The sequence below is a fragment of the Glycine soja genome, chromosome 20 (genome assembly GCF_004193775.1).
Source record: "Glycine soja cultivar W05 chromosome 20, ASM419377v2, whole genome shotgun sequence".
NCBI classification, from domain to species: Eukaryota; Viridiplantae; Streptophyta; class Magnoliopsida; order Fabales; family Fabaceae; genus Glycine; species Glycine soja.
In genome coordinates, this window is record NC_041021.1 from 41,375,848 (window position 1) to 41,396,868 (window position 21,021).

The window sequence follows — 21,021 nt, forward strand, 5'->3', positions numbered from 1 at the left end:
TTGGCATTTGGCGAGATAGCCAATGAGGCAATGACCTCTTGCAAAACTCACGGATCATATGTAAACTGGCCTTTGTTCTCCACGAAATAAATATAAAAATACATTTTCGAAGCTATCCATCATAGTTCACAATTCACATTATGTGAAACGGATCTAGAATATTCCTGTAGACTGTAACCCTACGTTCGATTGGCAAAAACTAGGAGGAAAGAAATAATAATAATAAAAAAAACAGATAATAAAGTTTTTTTTGTTTGGTCAAAATCAAAATGAAAGGAAAATTAAATTTGACTTCTAGAAATTTCCTTCAACATTTTTTTTCAATTAAAATCATAATTTTTTTTTCCAACCGAACGGATCATAGAGAAAGATAATCAAAATAATGACAGTAACTCAACTTTATTAATTGTTAAGCAATTGATATCTCTGAGAGACAATTTGATTTTATTTGTAAGACGATTGATAATACGTACAAATAATACTACTAAATATCTTACAATATTGACATGATTAACATGATGTCGCAAATAATTGCTTAGGGGCCCATGTTACTTATTGTTATTGTCTTGGTTGTTGGTGTTCTGATAGTACTTGCTGCTATTATTTTAATTGCTTAGATAGTTGGGTTGGTTTGGGAATGTACATTGTACAACGTCAGGCCTTATCCTCCTCCACATCCAAACACTTTTCAAGCTCCAACCACAGCACACGCGAGTACGGCCTCCAATTCACTCTTGGTACGTGTCATCGTTTGATCCTCACCGTCCATTTCGTTTGCCCATATCTCTGGGATCACTTGTGCCAAGTCATTCACACACTCCACTGCATAGTCTGCTCCTTTGCTTTTCTCTGTCTTCCCAACCTATAACAATCCCAAAGAAACCACTCATGATAATATTGAATATTATGCTAACTAAACCAACTTAAATAATAATTATTAGGTCGTCTAGGAAATTACCAGAACAGTGTGGAGACCCATTTCTTTTCCCGCGGCAATATTGCGAACGCTGTCATCCAGAAATAACTGCAATATATAACATAAAAATATACACAAATCATTATTCATCTCAATAACTTGTCATAAAAAATTAAAAATGATCCTTTCTGACTTTTCCTCAAATAATAATGTAATTCGGTTTTCACTGTAAAAACACGACATCGCGGAAACAAGGAAGTAACGACCCGTTTCGTATGTTTTTTTATAACCGTGTCATAGGAATGATTTTGTCCATTATTAATTTCCTGATCATTTCTGTAAAAAAACTGGTTGACTAATTTTATTAGAATTCTTTTTTAATCACGTTTTTTCTATTTATATAATTTGAATTCAAAGTTTTATCTAACACACTTAGATTTGAGTGTATTTTTTCTTGGATGAAGTTTAGTTTCATTCAAATCAATGGCCGTATAGGTTGAGGTTGTTGACTTGGTCGTCTTGTCTTACCGTACGACGAGGATCCACGTTGGCAGCGTCAAGGGCGATCTTGAAGGCGTCGAGAGACGGTTTAAGGAGGATGGGGAATTCATCGGGTCGGGTGGAATATGGAAGGTTCGGGTTTATAGTCTCGAAACATATGATTTGCTCGAAACAGTCCTTGATCCCAAGTCTATCCAACGACCTCATCGCGTGAATCCTGTCCGAATTAGTAAAAACCTAGGAAACAAAAAACAGCAAGATAAGAAACTAAGAATAAAGATGGGAGAGAAAATATCCATTATAAAGTAGCAACATACAATTTTTCTCTGTTTGATGGTGCAGAGAAGGTTCCGTAAGTGATGATCAGGGTTGATGGAGTCGTAAGGTAGCCTTCCGTGCACGAAACTGGTTCGAGTGAGAAGAAGGAAAAAGTTTAGACGACATTTGGAGTGAAAGTGACGATCAGAGGAAAGATAGTTAATTAAATGGTTCTCACCCATGGTACTCCTCTGCGGTGATATCATGGCCTAGTGCCTGCAAAGTAACGAAGAAGGAAACAGAGTTGAGATGGGGATATTGGTGTGTTAGAGCTTGTAATAAGACATTGATTGATGTGTTATTATTACTGACTCTTAAACCGGCAAGGGTGCTTCCGTAGGTTTTGAAGAGATCAACTCGGAGGGTGAAGGCTTCGGATTCTGAGAATCCGCATTTCTGGATGAGAAAGAGTTGGATGTTTTTCTTGACGCACTTGTCAATACCGGTGCTTGACGGGTACAAGGTGTCGTCCAAATCTGTTTAATTCAGAGGGGGAAATTAGAAATTGAGGAGAGAAAGAGAGAGGATGAAGTACTCACCGAAGATGATGGAATCAAAAGGAGAAGCGTTGCTGGAGATGGCCATGGCTATGTTGTGAAAACAAAGTAAAAGTAAGATGGTATGGCAAGTTAGAAAGAGGAAGCGAGCTTCGAATGAAGGGATTGGAGGGGAATTTATAGAGAGGAGATGACGTGGATTGGATAGACACGGGTCGCTGCGTCACCATTTCGATTTAGACCAGGGGTCCACACGATAACCACATTTTCATAACTGTTATATTTTATTTTATTTTTAAAATTATATACTAATAGTGTTTAATATTGATATATAAATTATCATGATTTATTATGCTAAAAAAATTTAATAATTTTATTTTATGTTAATATTAAATAAAATTTAAAATAATTTTTTTTAACTAAAATATAGAAAATAAAATTCATTTTTAAATTATAACATATATGATAATTATGTAAGTTTAATTGATAAATTTAAATGATGATAATAGATTAAAAATAAAAAAATAAAAAATTGAATCAAATTAAATCATATTATATTGATTTGATTTGAGTTTGGTATTATATTTAAATTAAATTATATTTTTATTTTATATTTGATTTGAGTATTTTTTTTTTAACTTAAACTAAATATTATGAATATTTATGTAATCTTTATCTTTTTTATTTATTATGTTTTGTGAACTTGTTCATTTTAGCCATTGATAAGACAAAGTCATTAGCACTCCAAAATATCAGTTTGTGCTCTTTACCTTTTTTTAATTTATTATAAATCTAAGAGTCATTTAGATTCAAGTTTGAGAATTTTGAGGGTTTTTATACCGTTGGTTTTTTAACCAATGGTTATTAAATTACATTATCAAGTTATTATTTTAATATTTAGTTAATTTTATCGCAAATTACATTTTAGTCCCTGTTTAATTAAAATAATTTTTAAAATAAACTTTCTAATAACACGTAATCAAACCTCTACAAACATAACAAACCCTCTCTTTGTTATCTTTTCCCCAAAATCCCAAAACGTGAAGCCCTTTTACTTGGATCGTTGCCCTAAGATATATATATATATATATATATATATATATATATATATATATATATATATATATATATATATATATATATATATAATAAACATAATAAACATATAAGGGTGTTATCTTGTCTCACTAATTAAGTCTGATGTTAAATTAACTTTGACACCTCAACCTGTCTAGTTTGTAATCTTTATTTTTTAAATTTGAGAAGAAAAAAACATAATTTTACATCTGGAAGAATTAAAAAATAGACTTTCTAATTTAAAAGAGTAAAAATATAATTAAACTTTTTTTTATTGGATCATCAAGCCTTCTTAAAAATACGTTCTTAATACAAATATGTTTTGATAGAAAATATCATTGATTTTATTGGCAATAATTTGAATAAAAATATATCTATTTCTATACTATAAACTATATAACGAGAAATAAAAATATTAAAAACACATTCTTTAACTTGTTCTTTAACCTAAACATTAATTAGTTATATATAGAGAGAAGCAGTGTCCTATAATAAGTGTTAACGAAACATTTAGCCAGATAATTGATGCTTTTTTTAAGAGACTAGTTAGTTGATGTATGCATTTTTTATGTGAATATATTTAAAATATGTAGAGATATTAAAATTTGCGGAGTTTATAATCGGTCTTATTTCACTAAATTTTAGAAGTTAGATTTTATATCTTAATCTTAATATATAAAAGGAAGGAAGTATGTAGTAATTTTTTTTCCTGCCCAAATTGAGGGTATAATAGTAAATAAACTATAAAAGCTGATAACTATACGAACACAAATAAAATTAAATGGAAAAAAATTAATGAAATCACTTAATAAATGCACGTATTAATTGAATTTTGGAAGTAAGGATATTTCTCTCCTAAGGAACCGTGCAACTCCTTCGTCTCTGTTTCACATTAAATGCATGACAATTAATTTCAATTTTATTGTCAGACTTTCAATAATATTCAAGTTCAATGTATCATATTGAATGCACGAGTTATTTTTTATTTAACTGCGTTGAGTTTTTCATATATAATGTGACTTATCATTCTCACATAACAAAATTAACTTTCAAAACTAATTTTTATTATCTTAATCTTAATATATAAAGAAAGAAATTTATAGTAATTTTTCCCGCCAAATTAACTGTAAATAGTAAATAAACTATACAAGTTTTCAATTACTTGAATACAAATAAAATTAAATAGAGAAAAACACTTAATAAATGCATGTGTGTATTAAAATTTGAAAGTAAGAACATTAGACTTTTAATGAACCGTGTAATTCTTGAGTCTCTGTATCGCATTAAATGCACAACTATTAATTTCACAAATTATTGTGAGACTATCCCCGCGCGGTACCTGTAGTCTAATATGTATTTTAGAATTCATATATAAACAAAAATAATATATTTTATAATAATTAAAAAAATTAATTGATCTTATTTAATTTTATTAATCTCAAATAAAAAATAAAATTATTTTTAAAATATTTTTTTCTTGAAATATGATATCATGAATAAAAAATAGAAAATAAAAATAAAATTAAATAAATAATGTTTTATGAATAATAATATTAAATAAAATAAAATTAATTAAATTCATTTATATTTAAATCTAACCTACAAAACTATTTATTTGTTTATATATGCATCAAAAGGAAGTATTAGGACTATTATAATGTAAATATGTAATAACAACGAGACTAGCTCATTGATTGACTCATGAACCTGTCTATTTATATTTTTAATTTTTTTGATTTATTCTGTTATCGGAACTTATTCCTATGACTAATAGGAAAAATTTTAGCACTCCAAAATATCACTATATGCTCTTTACCTTTTTCTAATTTATTCTAAATTCTAAAGTAACTTAGATTCTAAGAATAAAGTAATTAAAATTAGCACAAGAAAAAATAATATTAGTAATAAAAAGATTTATGTGTAACTTTTAAAAATTTGCCACTAAATTTTTTGTAACCCTAGTATTAGTGAAAAAAATTATCACCAATTTTTGTCTCATCTCAGTATCCAAGTCTGATCTTTTTGACGCTTTAAATTTTAGAAATTAAATTCAGTGTGTGTTGAATATGGGTTTGGGTTATATTTGGAGTTATTCCAACCAAATATGATATCCTATATATTTAAAATGTGTATTTTAGACAAATATGTATTAACAGTAAATATTCTTAATTTTATGGACACTATTTTGAATAGAAGTATATATATTCCTATACTATAATTAAGCTATCAAGAAAAAAAAGAAACAACACATTCTTTAACACAAACATGATTAGTTATTGAATAAAATTTGTTCAAAATTATAAAACTTTGTGAATCACACTTCTTATTTGTGCGGTCTCTTTTTCTTCTGTCAATGTTCATTACATCATTTCATGTCTTTCACTTATTTCTCTATATTTTTCTTCTGCCTTTCTTATGTTGATCTCACGTTCTAAAAGAAAGTGCAATAAAAGCATTGTCTTATAATAAGTGTTAACGAATCATTTAGCCAGTTAGATGACGCTATGCATTTTTTTATGTTAATTATGTTTTTAGAGAAATATGTAGAGATATTAAAATTAGGGGTGTTTATAATCGGCCTCATTGCACTAAATTTTAGAAATTAGACTCAATATTTTTTTTATAATAGATACAAGATATACTTTTAAGTTATTTTAACCTTGTAAACTCTTATTTTTGTTCCTGAAAAAAAAATATAAATACTAATAATTCTTAAAAGTTTTTTAAAGGCAAAATAGTTCTTAAAAGTTTTTTTTTCATTGAACACAGTGGTCATTCCGTTAGTCTTAGTTATATTAGCAAGTTAGTCTCAGACAAAAAATAATTATAAACAATTTAATCCCTAAAAGAATTATAAATTTAGTTGAATTAGTTCTTTTAAGTTATGCGACACTAGCAAATCAGTAGTACTCCCTCCGTTTCAAAATACATGTCCATTTTGGAGAAATTTTTTGTTTCAAAATACATGTCCATTTGATAGTTTAAGGATGCATTTTGACTATTTTGCCCTTGCCTACTAATTAATTGGATTCTAGTTTTTTGTCCACAATAATTAATTCCCATTTGTCTCTATCTATTGGTGGGGAGGTATATCAAGGAACGAAACAGTGAATTTAGGAATCAAAGCTCGAGGAGCGGAACAATGAGAAGATAAGGAGTTCGTAGCCCTCCAACTCTCCCAAGAACTACTCCTTGACTCTCTAACTCTTTGTGTGTACCAAGGTTGTTAAATGATGGACTACTTATAAAAATGGCAAATTTATATGTAATTACAACTACAAAAAAAAAATGGAAAACAAAGGAAAGTCTGTGAAAGTTGAAGATTTGCAAAATGAAAGAGTTGAAGACTCTTTCGACAGCATACAATATGAAAGAGTTGAAGACTCTTTTGATGGGTTACAAAGTGACACAAACATAGCCTTGCAAGAGGATAAAATGCAAAAACATGGAGATTGTGTAGAAGCATCTTCAAAAGCAACAAAGGATTTTGACTTAAATATAAAGGCAGATTGTGGATTTGATTTGAATGAATATCCAGTAGAAGAAGAAGAAGAAGGAGGAGGAGGAGGAGGAGGAGGAGGAGGAGGAGACGGAGACGGAGACGGAGAAGAAGAGGTTGATGGAGAAGGAGAGGGAGAGGTTGAGGGAGAAGGAGAAGGGGAGGGAGAGGTTGAGGGAGAAGGAGAGGGAGAGGTTGAGGGAGAAGGAAAAAATGTGGTTAACAAGATGTTGAAAATTTATCTTCCTAATCTTAACTGAAACTTTGTCAATTTAAATTCATGAATTCAATGGAAGTGATTTAGAAGATTTTGTTGTATTGCAAAAAAATATAAAAATGTACTATGAAATCCTTTCTAATGTTTTACGTACTGTCAAATCCTTACTTAGTGTTTTATATACTGTCTGGGAGTGGTACTTACGTGAGAGGGAGAATATCTAGGCTAAGTATTGCTCATAGTCTTATAGCACTGTTCTACTTCTATGGATACTCAATAACAGTTATAGTTATAGTCTTGATGTATAAGTATTGCTCATATGTCAGAATAAAATATTGGACTTTCTTATAAATCAAAGCATAATACTAGTATTTGGAATAAAATATGAATGTGATTACAACCCAACCATAATAGGTACTGTTAATTGTTGTTTAAGTAATCCAAAGTTTCTTGCACTAATATTGGGTCACACTTCAATTGAATGGGTAGTTGTTCTTCTGTTTCTAATTTTTCCTTCTGCATATGCTGAGATGTATATCTATTGGAACCTTTGGCTTTCATTGTCTCTATCATGCATAACTGCAATAAGAGAAATATGAAATTGGACTTCACCACACAATAGTTTTCAAACGACTTCACCACTGCATTGACAAGTTCATCAATAGTTTTAGGTGCTTCCTTGTAATGCAATGACTGTATAGCACTGAAAAATCCGAGGTCCAAGACATTAAAATCCGGAGAATTAGGAGGTTGACACATTAAACGGATGTCAAATCCATCTTGTGTGGCTGCCTGAACAAACTCAGGATCATCAGGATTAATATGAGTTCTTGCATTATCTTGTTGAATGAATATCGTTGACCCCAATTCGTCTCTTGGCCACACTTCCTTTGTAGCTGGAAGCACTTTCTCAATAAAAACTGACCTTATGAGGTCTCTATTTATCGAAGTTATTGCTTTTGTCTCCATTGTTCCCGCCACTCTGTTAACACTTGTCCTTTTAGCCGGTTCTTGAGTGACAAACGGGAAAATTCCAATTTTCCCTGAAAAAGTTACATTTTTTTCCGAGTCAAATCTTGGTCGAGCTACAGCAGTTAAAAACATAACTTTTGGAACAAAATTTTTACTTTTACAACTACGATGTGGTTTATCCTCGTCTGGGAGCAAATAGTATCTCTCAGATTTCTTCGTCATGTAGAACCATTTTTCATCAATGTGAATAATATTGTACATACTTTGGAACATTGGATCATGCGGTATACCTTCAAGCATCGACAAACAAAATTCCAACCGCAATCTTTTACCTTCCTCTGTCAGTTGTGGCTTTATGGCACTCGAATGACGCTTTATTGCACCTGATTGTATAAGCCTATACATTGCACTTGTATTTGTTTTCATGGCAACAGCTAAAGTTCGAACAGTTGTTCTTTGGCTCAAAGGGATTTCACGAAGTTGACTCAAATCAATTTCAACTCTCTTGCGACCACTATTTTTTGTCTTCTTATGAGACACATCATGAGTCTCACTTTCTTTTGCTCTTTTCCAAATACGGTCGATAGTTTTCCTACAAATTGAAAATGATGAAGCTACTGACTCTTTCACCCCTTGAGGTAATTTTCCATCAACACTTTTTTGCAGTAGTAGCTGATAAATGGTAATGCGCTCTTCATTACTCAACATTTTAACCTTTCTTTGCATTTGGAGTTGTTCCTCATCATTGTTTTGGGGCTGCTCCTCTTGAATATTTTCGTGACTTTCATTCTGAACTTCATGGACTTCTTCTGAATCAGCTTCAAAAGTTACATGAGTTACATATAATAATCATGATAAAGGTAAATACTCATAACAAAAAAAATCTCTACAAAATAAATATAACAAAAAATCTATGAAATCTAAGAATACCATCAATAATTGTAATATCATCATATAAACTGGAGCATTAGAGTACAATTATATTTAGGCTAATTCTATATACTTGGAGTACTATATATGTAGAGTATCTCAAAGCAATTATATGTAGCAAATTTTTTACGTATAACAAAAAAGAATTTAAGAAAATGAGAGTACATACCAGTTATGTGAGTGTTGCTTTCTTCTCCTGTAGCAAAGTTTTCTTCCTCACCATTTAAATCATGTAGTTCTTGATTTAAATCAAACAATGGCTCTTCATTTAAATCAAACAATGGTTCTTCATTTAAATCAAATGGAAAAGCATTGAGATCCATAGCAAAATTTTGTTCTTCATTAATAATATAAATTTGATAAATGAGTACCTAACTCTTATATATACTGAAATTATAAGTGTTTTTGAAAAAATGGTGGGAAATACAAATTTTAATTTAACTTTGGTGGTAAACATTTTAAGATTAGAGTATAATTAATAATGGAGGGAAGTTTTTTCAATTGAGTTTTAAAAAACTTTGATAACCGAACTATGCCAATTGAGCTTTTCAATACCGAAGCAAAAATAATGCCATTTAGTAGTATTGGTATTGCCAGTATGTATTGGTATTGTAATTTGATTAACTTTAATTAATTTTGGTATTGGGAGTAATTATGAGGTGGGATAAATAAATATAAAATGGAGAAAATAAAGAACAAGGGTAAAATAGGAACTTTTGTGTCAAATTAGCCTGTCCTTGGTTACCGCAATTTCTCAAAAATGGACATGTATTTTGAAACAGAGGGAGTAATTTTTACGACTAACATACCCAATGTCCAATGGAAAAAACTGTCAATAACTTGTCTCTAAACAAATTTCAAAGACCAAATTGTCCGTGCCTCTATTCTTTGAAACAAAAATAGGAATTTATTCTCTTAACCATGTGTAATGTCTTATATTTTTTGTAAAATATAATTTTTAATCAATTATATATTAATTTATTAATTAATATAGTGTATTGGATTATATTTATATTTATATATTGACTTATTATGTATTATATTGTTTAAAATAGATAGAAATGTGAGGAAAAAGATGTCAAACAGAAGAAAAGTAATAGAAAATTTTCTCTCAAACTTATTTGAATTGGTAGCATTTTGTTATATTATTTTTCGGAACATAAAATTCTTTACTTGTTATATTATATAAAAATATTTACTTTTTAGTAAAACAAAAACAAATGTAATGCAATATGTTTTTGCTTAATTATATATGAAAAATTAAACTAAAATTATCATAGCGAAACTCATAAAAAATTATCTTTATTTTTATTTTTCCTCTGACACTAAAATAAAAATTTAATATTTTTATTAAATTTCATCTTTTCATTCCTTCCATTTTACCCATAAACGAACAGACAAGTTATGGAATAATAATTGACTCCAATACGACATGCATTGGATAAAGAAATCGCGACAACTTAGGAACTTGGCATCATCTATCTTACCAATCGTCTCAGTGCTTTGTGTTACAACTCAGATATGCAAACTCAATTCTTTATTTCGAACTTCTTAACAAAAAAAAATCAATAAAATAATGAACACTTGGGGATATATAGCGTGTTAATTTTTTAAAATTCGGTATTCTTTTATTTATTAGTGCTAAAATATGGTTTTACCTTGTTCTTGTTTTTAGAGACACGTGTATTGTTCGTAATTTTATTTGAGTTCGATACGATTATGACGAACTTATAAATTTCTTTTTTTTTATTATTTAAATTGCATATGTAACTTAAATTTGAGACCACCGACACTGTTTCTTTGTGCCTTCACTCCTCCTTACATTTACTATTATTTGAATACTTTCCTCCTATGAAATAGTAACTTTTCATGCTTTTGTTGACAAAAAATATATAAACTTGAGTCCCAAAACTGGTAAAAATAAAAATTAAACTCTTTATTTGATTTGTCATTAACAGATTTATGTTATGGAATAATAGTTCACTCCCATCATGCGCCATGCATCGGATATAGAAATCGGGACAAATTAAGAATTTGGCATTGTCTTACCAATCATGTCACGCCTATGTGTTACAACTCAGATATGCATATGTATTTTTTTATTATTTAAAAATTATTCAATAAATTCATTAAGGTTGGAGAAATTACGTGTTATTTCTTTAAAATAGGTATTCTTTTAGTTATACAATATAGTTTTGCCTTCATCAACAAACATAGTTGATAGATATATGGATTCTTTGAATATACTGTTAGAAATTTGATTCTCTAACCATAAATTTACTTTTGATCTCCTAATCATGTCATCTTAAGAGTTAATTTGATAACTTTTGGCCATTGGGATACCTTATTTTCAAAAAAAAAAAAATATAATTTTATCTTATCTTTATTATTGGAGAAAAAAATTGAGTAAAAAACAATAAAAAGATTAAGATGTGAATTTTATTTTGTATTGCAGTAAAATATTCAAATAAAGAAAATGATGTTTTTTTATAATGTTATAAATGCGAAATGTTTATTGATTTGGTCTATAATTAATTTTTTTTAAAGAATTTAACCAATCATGTTAGTGAAGTTTTTTTTTTAAAAATTCTAATGACATTTGTTTCATTTATAAGATTTGAATCTGAGACCGTTTAAATTTAATTACATTCAGATTAATTAATGTAATGTTAGTGAAAATAATGTTTTTATTTATTTATTTATATTTTATTCTATTTAATTTGTTCCTTTTATCATTATAAACATATCATTTTTTTTAAGATAAGGCAAATAAATTTTATTGACGACTTCCAGAGCAGGTACAAGGAGTACCCTCCAGGAAAATATTACAACCCGAAAAACTAATAGGCCGAAAAATATACCTCATAGTTATCTATCAAAAGTAAGGGGGAGATATTTCATAAGAACTAAGAAGTTTAATTGAGATTTTGATTTCTATAGATTTGTTTTCATTACTTCGACATATTTCATAATATAACTTATTAAAATAAGTTATTTTTAACTTGTTCTAACAAATTTCATAATCAAATTTATGACATAAGCCTATATATAATTTAAATTTATTAAATAAATACTCAATCAACTTATTTACCCAAAACAGTATCTAAAAATATAAGCCAAACATGAGATATTTGCTAACTGAGCAAGATTGCAATCCTTCCTTTACGATAATTACATAAATGTTCCCACAAATCCTTAAACAAAACCCCAACGTTCGAATTAAAACACTGGCCCACATGCTTTGTCAGACCTTGGAAGATACTAGTAGTAGTTTAATAATGACATGTGAAGAGTGTGGTTTGAAGAATACATTCTCTGATCCACTAACATCCATAAATAAAGCTTCAAAACAGAGGATTAAAGTTCAAGCAGATAAAGTTTTGGGTGAGAACAAGCACTCGATTCTTGTGCTGTAGAACCATTTGGACTATATAAAGTAGTAGAACTGATGCGGTGATGCCCATGCATGTTTCATTTTGATAAATTATCTGCCACCAACTGGTGCCTTGTTTCTAATGTTACAATTAATTTATGTGTAGAATTTTACGTTAGTTTAGACAAAAACGAGTAAAGTCAAGGAAACATGATTTTAATTTAGTTTTCCATCGTCTCGACTCTTAAGAAACGAAAATGTGTAAATCTCATCCGATTTAAGGACATATCATAACTCTTAAGGATAGGATCGAAAATATAACAAGTAGTGATGAGGAATTCGACACCTTTTAATTATGATTAATTACTTTTAATAATTAAATTAAACAATTTAATTTAATCAAATAAATATTTTAATAGAATAGTACTATATTATTTGATAGCACCAAGATATTATTGTTACATATCATGATCACATAATGTGATTAGTTGAGAAGTATCTTTTACTCATGTTAGGAAGCTTTTTATGATAAAAAAATATAAGATATTTTTTACTTTCAAATATAAAGATAAAGAAATATAAAATTATTTAAATAAAATATTTTTTCTTTAAAAAATATTCAAATTCACATTTCTTTAACATTATAAATAAAAACTGAAAGCAAAGTGTATTAAAAATAAATTAGAAAACTTCAAGCTTAATTTTGGACCTCAAAAGTAATATATATATATATATATATATATATATATATATATATATATATTTTAGTATTTCACTCATCAAATAATTATAACAGATAGATTAATTATATGAATATACTTAGAATCTTGACACTGTTAAATAAAAAGATTTATTGCTTTAAAAACACACATTAGGATATACAAATGTATTCTCTTTATTTATTATTATTATTATTATACATCTTAAATACAAAATAGATCCTAATTTTTTAGAATGATTATTGAGAACACTTCTAAACAACTATCAAATAGATCCAACTAAAAATAACAAATTCACAAAACTTCAACCAAGCTAGTTAAATCAATTACGTAACTAAGATTGATATGAAAAATATATTTGATTTTCTTTTTTTTATAACTTAATATATTTTTTTGTTAGTCATGCAAGAGTATTTGCCATGTATTAATCATTAATCTGGTTTAATCATCAATGAACCAAAACTAAATTAAAAAAAATTCATTAAATTAAGGTATTTGGAAGAAGTTTATTCAAATTTATGATCCTTTTATAAGTTATTTTTAACTAATTTTAATAACTTTTATATTATGAAATTTTATATTAAAATATATTGAATAAATACTTAAAAGACCCCAAAAATTACATTAACAGCAACACTAAGCATGATGGTTGGGTGATGACGAAAGTGTGGCTCCAATTATGTACCAAAGAACGTGATGGGCAATAATATAACAAAATATGACGACAACCATAATATATTTTTCTTTTGGTATTTCATAATTGGGTTTGATTAGCACCGAAAAAACATAAAATAATTGGGTTTGATAACGCCAGGATTGGACGTGTTTTGTCTGAAACAGCAAATACAGCTAATTAATTAAGCATCGTTCTTTCTTATGTAAATGTGCCTATCATTGATGACCAAACCACTCTAAGAAGACAGAGATCGCTAAAAAAAAAAAAAATCTCATTAATTGATTTAATTATTGGTTGGTTCATTGTAAACTTGGCCGTGCCGAAGTGTACAAATGATAAAAATTTAAAATATATTTTGTGATTGATTTATTCATATAAACGGGGCTACGCGTTTAAAAAGGAAAAACTTAATAAATTCATAAAATTTACGCGTAGTTTTTCCTGCTACAATAAATTCATAAACTAAATAAATTCATAGAATGTTGCAGTCAGAGATAGAGAAACACATGATTTTCCTGCTACAAAATTTACGCGTAGTTTTTCAATCAGTATTTGACTGCTGCAATGATCGAAAGATTACACAATGTTGATTCACGTGATTGTTGTGTACCTTTTTTGATGATTTAAACGTTATGTAAAATATCACCTTATTTGGTAAAGATATGATATTAATAGCAAGCCTTTAATTATGGTAAGTTTGGTCGGTGAAAGCAAATGAAAGGAGAAAAAAGAAGAAAAGGGCAAAAATGAAAAATGAGATAATTTTATAGGCTATTTAGTAGGAAAAACAAGAAAGTTCAAACCTTTTTCTTTTCTTTTTGTTTGATTGTATAAAAAATATTTATATTTTTTGATATAAAATGACAAATATCTTTGATAAAAAACATAAAGTTATTTTGATATTTTATATAAAGTTTATTTTTTCCTTCTTTCCCTCCCAATTTGGATGGAGAGGTAAATTTGTGAGTCCCATATATATTTTAATTATTCCTCTACTTTTATAAAATTTCCAAATGGTAAATATTATAATTTTTCTATCCTTTTAGACCGAGCCTTAATAACTCATCTTTTTCTGTTTAATTGATTGAATCGTTAAAGGAATATTTTGCTTTAGTTTACTCTTTAAAAACAAAACAGGAGTCACGTCACGCCATTCCCCAATTGTAGCCTGGTCATTTTGCTTCAGGCCAACACCATGTACATGCTCTTCATTTCTTCTTTATGCTGTGCTTTTTTTTTTTTAATAGATAATAGAAACACGATTCTTTTATATTTCTGTAAAAAAGATAATTTCAGAATACAGTTAAAAGACACCGCGAATAATACCATTAGCAGTTGTGGTAGTGCTAATAACAACACCCAATGTTAAACAGGAATAAGCCCATCAATGGAGGTAAATTTTTGGGCCAGCTTGTATAAATTAGGAAAGGTAGATCTAGCTTTATGGACCAAGAAATAAAGAAAGAAAGGTGTATCCAAAATATGCCGAGATATGATATAAAATATCAACTGTTTTTTATTTTATTTTTTATAACGTAAAATATCAACTGTTTGGTTGGTACACATGTAAAATAGAATATAAACTTGGTCGATGGAAAGAAAAACTAAAGAGAAAATATTATGAAAAGGAATAATTTTATGCCAACGGCACACTTTGGCAATCATATATTGTTGAGGCTGCCTGATACTTGGGAAACAGAACAAGCAACCTGGTTTTAATGCTGAAATTGTTTCCATTGATGTTAATTAAATCATTATTTTGGGGTTCACTTGGGCATTTCCTCCTAAAAAGAAAGTACTACGTATTATGTTTTGTTTTATAGAAATTACAGGTTAAATAACAAAAGTTACAAGCATAAAAAGTAATGAACTGACCTGAGTAATGAAAGAGGAAAGTATTCAATTGTGTTAATCTTGTATCTTTTCTTATTCAATTTGTAATTTTTATTTCTCATTCCCTAACTTTTATTATTTAGTCTATAACTGAAGAAAACAAAAGTAATACTGTATAACTTTGCTTTTCGAGGGAGTAATTCAATTTGTAATTTTTTTTCTTCTCAATCCCTAACTTTTATTATTTAGACTGTAACTTACGAAAAAATTAATAATGTAAGTAATAAACGCCACAGATATATATGAGTACTGGTACTTGAGCCATTTTTTTTCCTACGAGTTTTGCTTAAATTTTATTTACAACATGGTTAATACGTGAAAGCATATTTATTGAATTACATATAATTGATATAAATATGCACTTAAAAGTTTTGATATGATATTAGATATGTCATCGATATGATATAAGCTGTATTGAAATGACGGAATTGTTCATAGATATAATGTTATTTATACTCGAACAAAATAATAATGCTTTGCACTACCAAAAAAAAGATAAACTGTATCAAAAAAAAAAAATTGTAAAGAAATTACGTGAAAAAAAAAATATCATTACCGTTAAAGTTATAACATCATATTAAACAAACCCCATTAGAACACTTCACAGGAGGAGAAAGGTGAAAAGTAGTAGTAACTCAACCGTAATTTTTTTTTAAGTAGTTGACTAAGTGATTCAGATTCAGAATATTGATAGATTCATAGAGAAGCACAAGATAGGACCCGCTTGTAGCCCATTCATATATCATGTAAGCCTTTTCAGGTGAACTACACACCAAAAGAAAGAAAAAAAAAACAAACAAAGGGAAATGCATAAAAGATGAAATAAAATAAAGTCTTGGAAAGCCTTTTTCACTTGCATTGTGTGTCTCTTTTGGCGTTACTATTTGGTTTTACTTCTCAAGCTTGGTTATGCATGCTTGCCATGGCCATATATGAACCTAGCACTTTCCTCTGTGTATACATGAGTTTCATTGTCCAGCCTGTCAATAGTGTCAAATGTGTGTCAAGAACAGAATATCACAGGCGAATAAATGCAATTGCAAGAGGATATAAAATAGAACTAAGTTCCACTTACGAGTTGCGAACAGTTTTGCTCAAAGTTGAGGCTGATGTGAATGTTTTCCCATCAAGATATCCATTCTCCCCCTTAATCCTATGTCTCATTCTGAGGTCTAGCTCTTCTGCACTCAGGTCTAATGGAGAATCTGAAGCCTGTTACATTCCAAAGACCAAAAAAAGTCTTAGCAATAATGTCCATGCATGACACCTTAATTTTCTATGGTTTTGTATGCTAAATTTGTCTCAAGGTACATTTCTTATAAAGATATTTTCAGTGGTCGAACAACTTTTTTTTGTGCCCCCTTTTCTTATCACATATATCTTAACATACATAACACATAATACTAAACAAGAACTTGAAATTAATTATCAGTAATATTTACCATAACCCATCCCCAAATATCAGCATAGGATGGGATGTGAGCTGAATAAGGCACAACATCTGCAAACAAAAGAAAAGAAGGTGAATTTGATGCAATTGATGTCAAAAGAACTTTATATTGAACCAGGAAAAACTTAATAGGAAAAAATAATCTTTTCTTTTCCCTCGGAAGACACTTACACTTGAAAACTTGTCTTAAGGTGTTGTAGATACATGAGAAGACTTCTGTGTGACTAAATATTCCAGCTGGTCCTGCCTGAAAAAGCATAAGAATTTAACTAACATACACGTTACTTAATTGTTTCATTTTTTATGAGTATTGATACATAGTATTACTGACTCATATATACCTGTGTTACAAATATGCCACCTTGCTTCAGTCTAGGCTTGACAATCAACTCATAGAAGGACTTGGTGTAAAGTTTATAGCAAGGACCTCCATCAATTGGGTCTGCCAAGTCGCCAATTATCACATCATAGCTCTCATCTCTGGCTTCTAGTTCAACCCTGTAACATAGACACATAATAATTACAAATTTGTAACTCAGTGACAAATATAATTAAAGAATGACACAATAAGCACGGCACACTATCTGATTCTTAAACCTGGCATCGTTGATCACGACCTCAAGTCTTGTGTCACGGAATGCTTCCTTGTTCACCACAAAGTACGATTTGCAGAAATTCACCACCTCCTGCTCGAGCAAGCACATGGATTTTAAGTTTTTAACTAGTCAGTTACCTTCATGGTATATAAATATATAATGAAGAACTAACTTTATACAAAAGAGACTATACCTCATCTATGTCACACATTACAACTTTGTCTATAGTCTTATGCCTAAGCAATTCCCTTGCAGTGGAGCCTTCTCCTCCTCCCATAATAAAAACATTCTTTGGGCTAAAACATGGCATACAAAAGAGAATGAAAAATAAAAGATAATAAAAAATGTTATCTACATCTCAAGATATTTTTTATTGTTAGGAGTGCAAATGAGGTACCTAGGATTGTGAAGCAGAGCCGGATGAACTAGACACTCGTGGTAGATAAATTCATCTGTCTCTGCACTCTGAAGCTTTCCATCAATTACCAAAGCCTGCAAAAGGGCACAACAAAGTCGAGCACATAATAAGAGGCTAGTTTAATTTAGGTTCATGATTTGTTAAGGTAACTATATGTTGTATGAGCATGTGAACCTTTCCAAAGGGCTTTGTGTCCAACAATGCAATGTCTTGGTACTGGCTAGCTCCTGTATGCAATATACTGCAACCGCACCAAAGATAGAAGAATAAATTATACTTGCATGTAAGTAACACATGAATGACACGTAAAACTTATTTTCAAACTTTAGAGAGAAATAAAAAATGCTACAATATATATATATATATATATATATATATATATATATATATATATATATATTTTTTAAACAAAAACTCCGATGTGTAAAATATGTGTTACAGTGGTGTATCTATATCAAACAGATAATAGTGCTGGACTTAGCAACGAAAGAGCTAACTTATTTTCATTTTTGTGTTGTCTGCCTTTTTCATGGCCACGAGCAAAAAGAACTTATGACTTTTAGGGTCCCTTTACTTTTTCCTAGCATGAGAAGCTGGAATCATCAAAATATCCGTGATATACAGAGCCAAGATAACTCTTGGCATTTGTAGCAGACAACTTGTACTGTATTTTTGTCTCACTCAAATCAAACTCGAATAAAAAAGTTCGTGCTTCTTTTACCTTCCTGTTTTGTGGCTTTTCTTTCCACGAATCTTCTTAAATCATCATTAACAAAAAGAAATAATAACTAATAGTAAAAATGAACATGAAAAGGCCAAAAGAGCAGTCAAAGGAAGTCTAATCCCATTCCTATGAGAAAAATGGAGAGTACAAAATGAAAAATACAAGCCGCTGGGACAAGTTTTTGGTTGACCAGTTAAGCAAGATGGTAACTTAATGCGGTATTAACAAGCGAATTGGGTAGTCTAAGGACAGAAAAATAGAGATATATGTACCTATTGAGAGCAAAGCACCATCTTAAGTCCTCTTCAATCTCTTCTTCATACCAACAACTCTTCCTGTAACCATTAAGAGAATGGCTTTGTCCATTGACTCCATTAATATTGCCATTGCTAATGCCATTTGGTAAAGCTATCTCACCCATGTTAGCTTGCAACTCAGAACCTTGGAGCTATTGAACGAGGTATTGGAAAGAAGAGAGCTGAAGAGCAATGATAGCTAGAGAAGTGTTGTGGATAGGATAAGAGAATGGGGGGGAGAATATAAGGAGGTGAAGATGGTAGGAAATCAAAAGGGACAATGATTCCGGTTGGGAATGTAAAAACCAAGAAATCTAGCAAAGTGGATGTGCTCAATACATGAAAAGCGCAATATCCTCATGGGGTTTCGTAAAGTAGAATACAAATAAGCTTCGGGGGATTTCTGAGGTTGATTTGATATCATAGTCTGGCCAATATCTTTCCTATACTAGTTGTATACAGTAGCATGTGCATGCTAACATTAACAGTAATAACAGAAATTCTTTGTTCTTTTCGTTCAAAATATACTAACACTAAAAAATACTACTCCTACTATTACAGTAAGAAACATTAATGACTTACATAATTAATGTGACACACATCGAATAATGGTAAATACCAAAAACACTTTCTAATGGACTTTATGGGCAGCCAAGGAATTTCTCCAGAGTACATAGACATGGCATGCATGACTATTTTTAATGATGTTATTGCTACAAAGTTGTCACATAGGAGATTGTTGCGTATTGTAATATAACTATACTAGAAAAGGGTAAAAGGTGATGATTATGGGAGTGACAATTACCGAAAATTCTGGTAGGTCTTTTTCCTTCTGAAATGTGTGCAAAAATCTTGGGTTTGTGAGAGGAAGAGAGAAAGAGAAGGGGGCGTGCAGTGGAGACAATCATATTTATTCTCTTTGTTGTTGCAAAAAGCTATGGAAGAGAACTGCGCGTGCCTTACCATAGGTACCCATCATCACTGTCACCATCAAAGCAATCCCCCCAAACTAATACATTTAATTTTAGCCCCACCATTACAAGCAAAATAAATTTAATCTCATCTCTTGCAAGAGGGATTCTTAGTTGTCCTGCAGTAAGATATTTGTTTTGCACCGTTAAACATTTTTTTTCACTCTACCTATAATATTAAAAATATAATTTTAGAGAAAATAACTGACTAAGATAGTCCATATGAAAAATAAAAGAGACTTTTGATACTCAAGTATTTATCCCTCGTATGATCCACTTTGTGGGTCCATGAGGTTTATTGGCTGTTTTTCTGTTGATGTAAGGTTGGCATCAGCATGATGTCTCCACACATAGACATCAATGAGGACAAGGAGGGTGCATAAGAGAAGGTACTGTTGCTCATGCTGGCCAACCATGCATTCAAAGAAATCATCCTTGGTTGGGGGTTATGGGGAAGCTATGATGGACCAAGTGTCCTCGTGTGTATAAGTTATTATGCTTCTAAAACTTAAAAAATATGTACTATAAATGACCCCAGTGTATTCTACTAATCTAGGTACTTCTCAAGATAGATGAACTGAATAATCTAATTAACTAGCTTTTACAAATTAATAAATTGAAACATGTGCTTAGGCAGATAGATAAAATGTATGAAGAAGAAAGAACAGAAAGAAAAATGAGAACCGAGACACAGATTAGCACTAATTTATAACTATTATGTTCTGCATCAAAGTGTTTCCTGTGGGATATTATGACTTGTAAAATATATACATCACGTAGCAAAAAATTGGAAAGGACAATACGTGTCTACGTGCAATTTTATAATTAAGTAGGCCGACAATTTTCTTATTCTTCGTTTTTTTGTACATTAATGGTTAAATAGTACTGTGATATTATGCATGAACCTCTTGATCGAAACGAACTTTCTTTTCTTAGCTGATAGGTACGAGGCTGTTGGTCTTATCTTGTTACCGAAAA

General features: G+C 29.9%; 3 protein-coding genes across 3 annotated transcripts; all 3 read right to left on the reverse strand.

Annotated features, from left to right (window-relative positions):
* Positions 1 to 380: 380 nt before the first annotated feature.
* LOC114403874 lies at positions 381 to 2,404 on the reverse strand. Its single transcript, XM_028367081.1, has 7 exons — positions 2,275 to 2,404; positions 2,048 to 2,211; positions 1,914 to 1,951; positions 1,735 to 1,822; positions 1,445 to 1,654; positions 959 to 1,024; positions 381 to 862 (listed from the first exon to the last, which is right to left on the reverse strand). The coding sequence occupies exons 1-7, from the start codon at positions 2,318 to 2,320 to the stop codon at positions 689 to 691; spliced, it is 786 nt and encodes a 261-aa protein (XP_028222882.1). The 5' UTR covers positions 2,321 to 2,404; the 3' UTR covers positions 381 to 688.
* Positions 2,405 to 7,445: 5,041 nt separating this feature from the next.
* Positions 7,446 to 9,250, reverse strand: LOC114402124. The gene is made up of 2 exons (XM_028364647.1): positions 9,097 to 9,250; positions 7,446 to 8,815 (listed from the first exon to the last, which is right to left on the reverse strand). Exons 1-2 carry the CDS (start codon positions 9,248 to 9,250, stop codon positions 7,446 to 7,448), a joined length of 1,524 nt encoding a protein of 507 aa, XP_028220448.1.
* Positions 9,251 to 16,213: 6,963 nt separating this feature from the next.
* On the reverse strand, positions 16,214 to 19,563 carry LOC114401671 (thermospermine synthase ACAULIS5-like). Its single transcript, XM_028364246.1, has 10 exons — positions 19,049 to 19,563; positions 18,227 to 18,293; positions 18,032 to 18,126; positions 17,828 to 17,930; positions 17,636 to 17,724; positions 17,380 to 17,536; positions 17,210 to 17,285; positions 17,031 to 17,089; positions 16,664 to 16,800; positions 16,214 to 16,568 (listed from the first exon to the last, which is right to left on the reverse strand). The coding sequence occupies exons 1-10, from the start codon at positions 19,195 to 19,197 to the stop codon at positions 16,496 to 16,498; spliced, it is 1,005 nt and encodes a 334-aa protein (XP_028220047.1). The 5' UTR covers positions 19,198 to 19,563; the 3' UTR covers positions 16,214 to 16,495.
* Between the last annotated feature and the right edge of the window lie 1,458 nt (positions 19,564 to 21,021).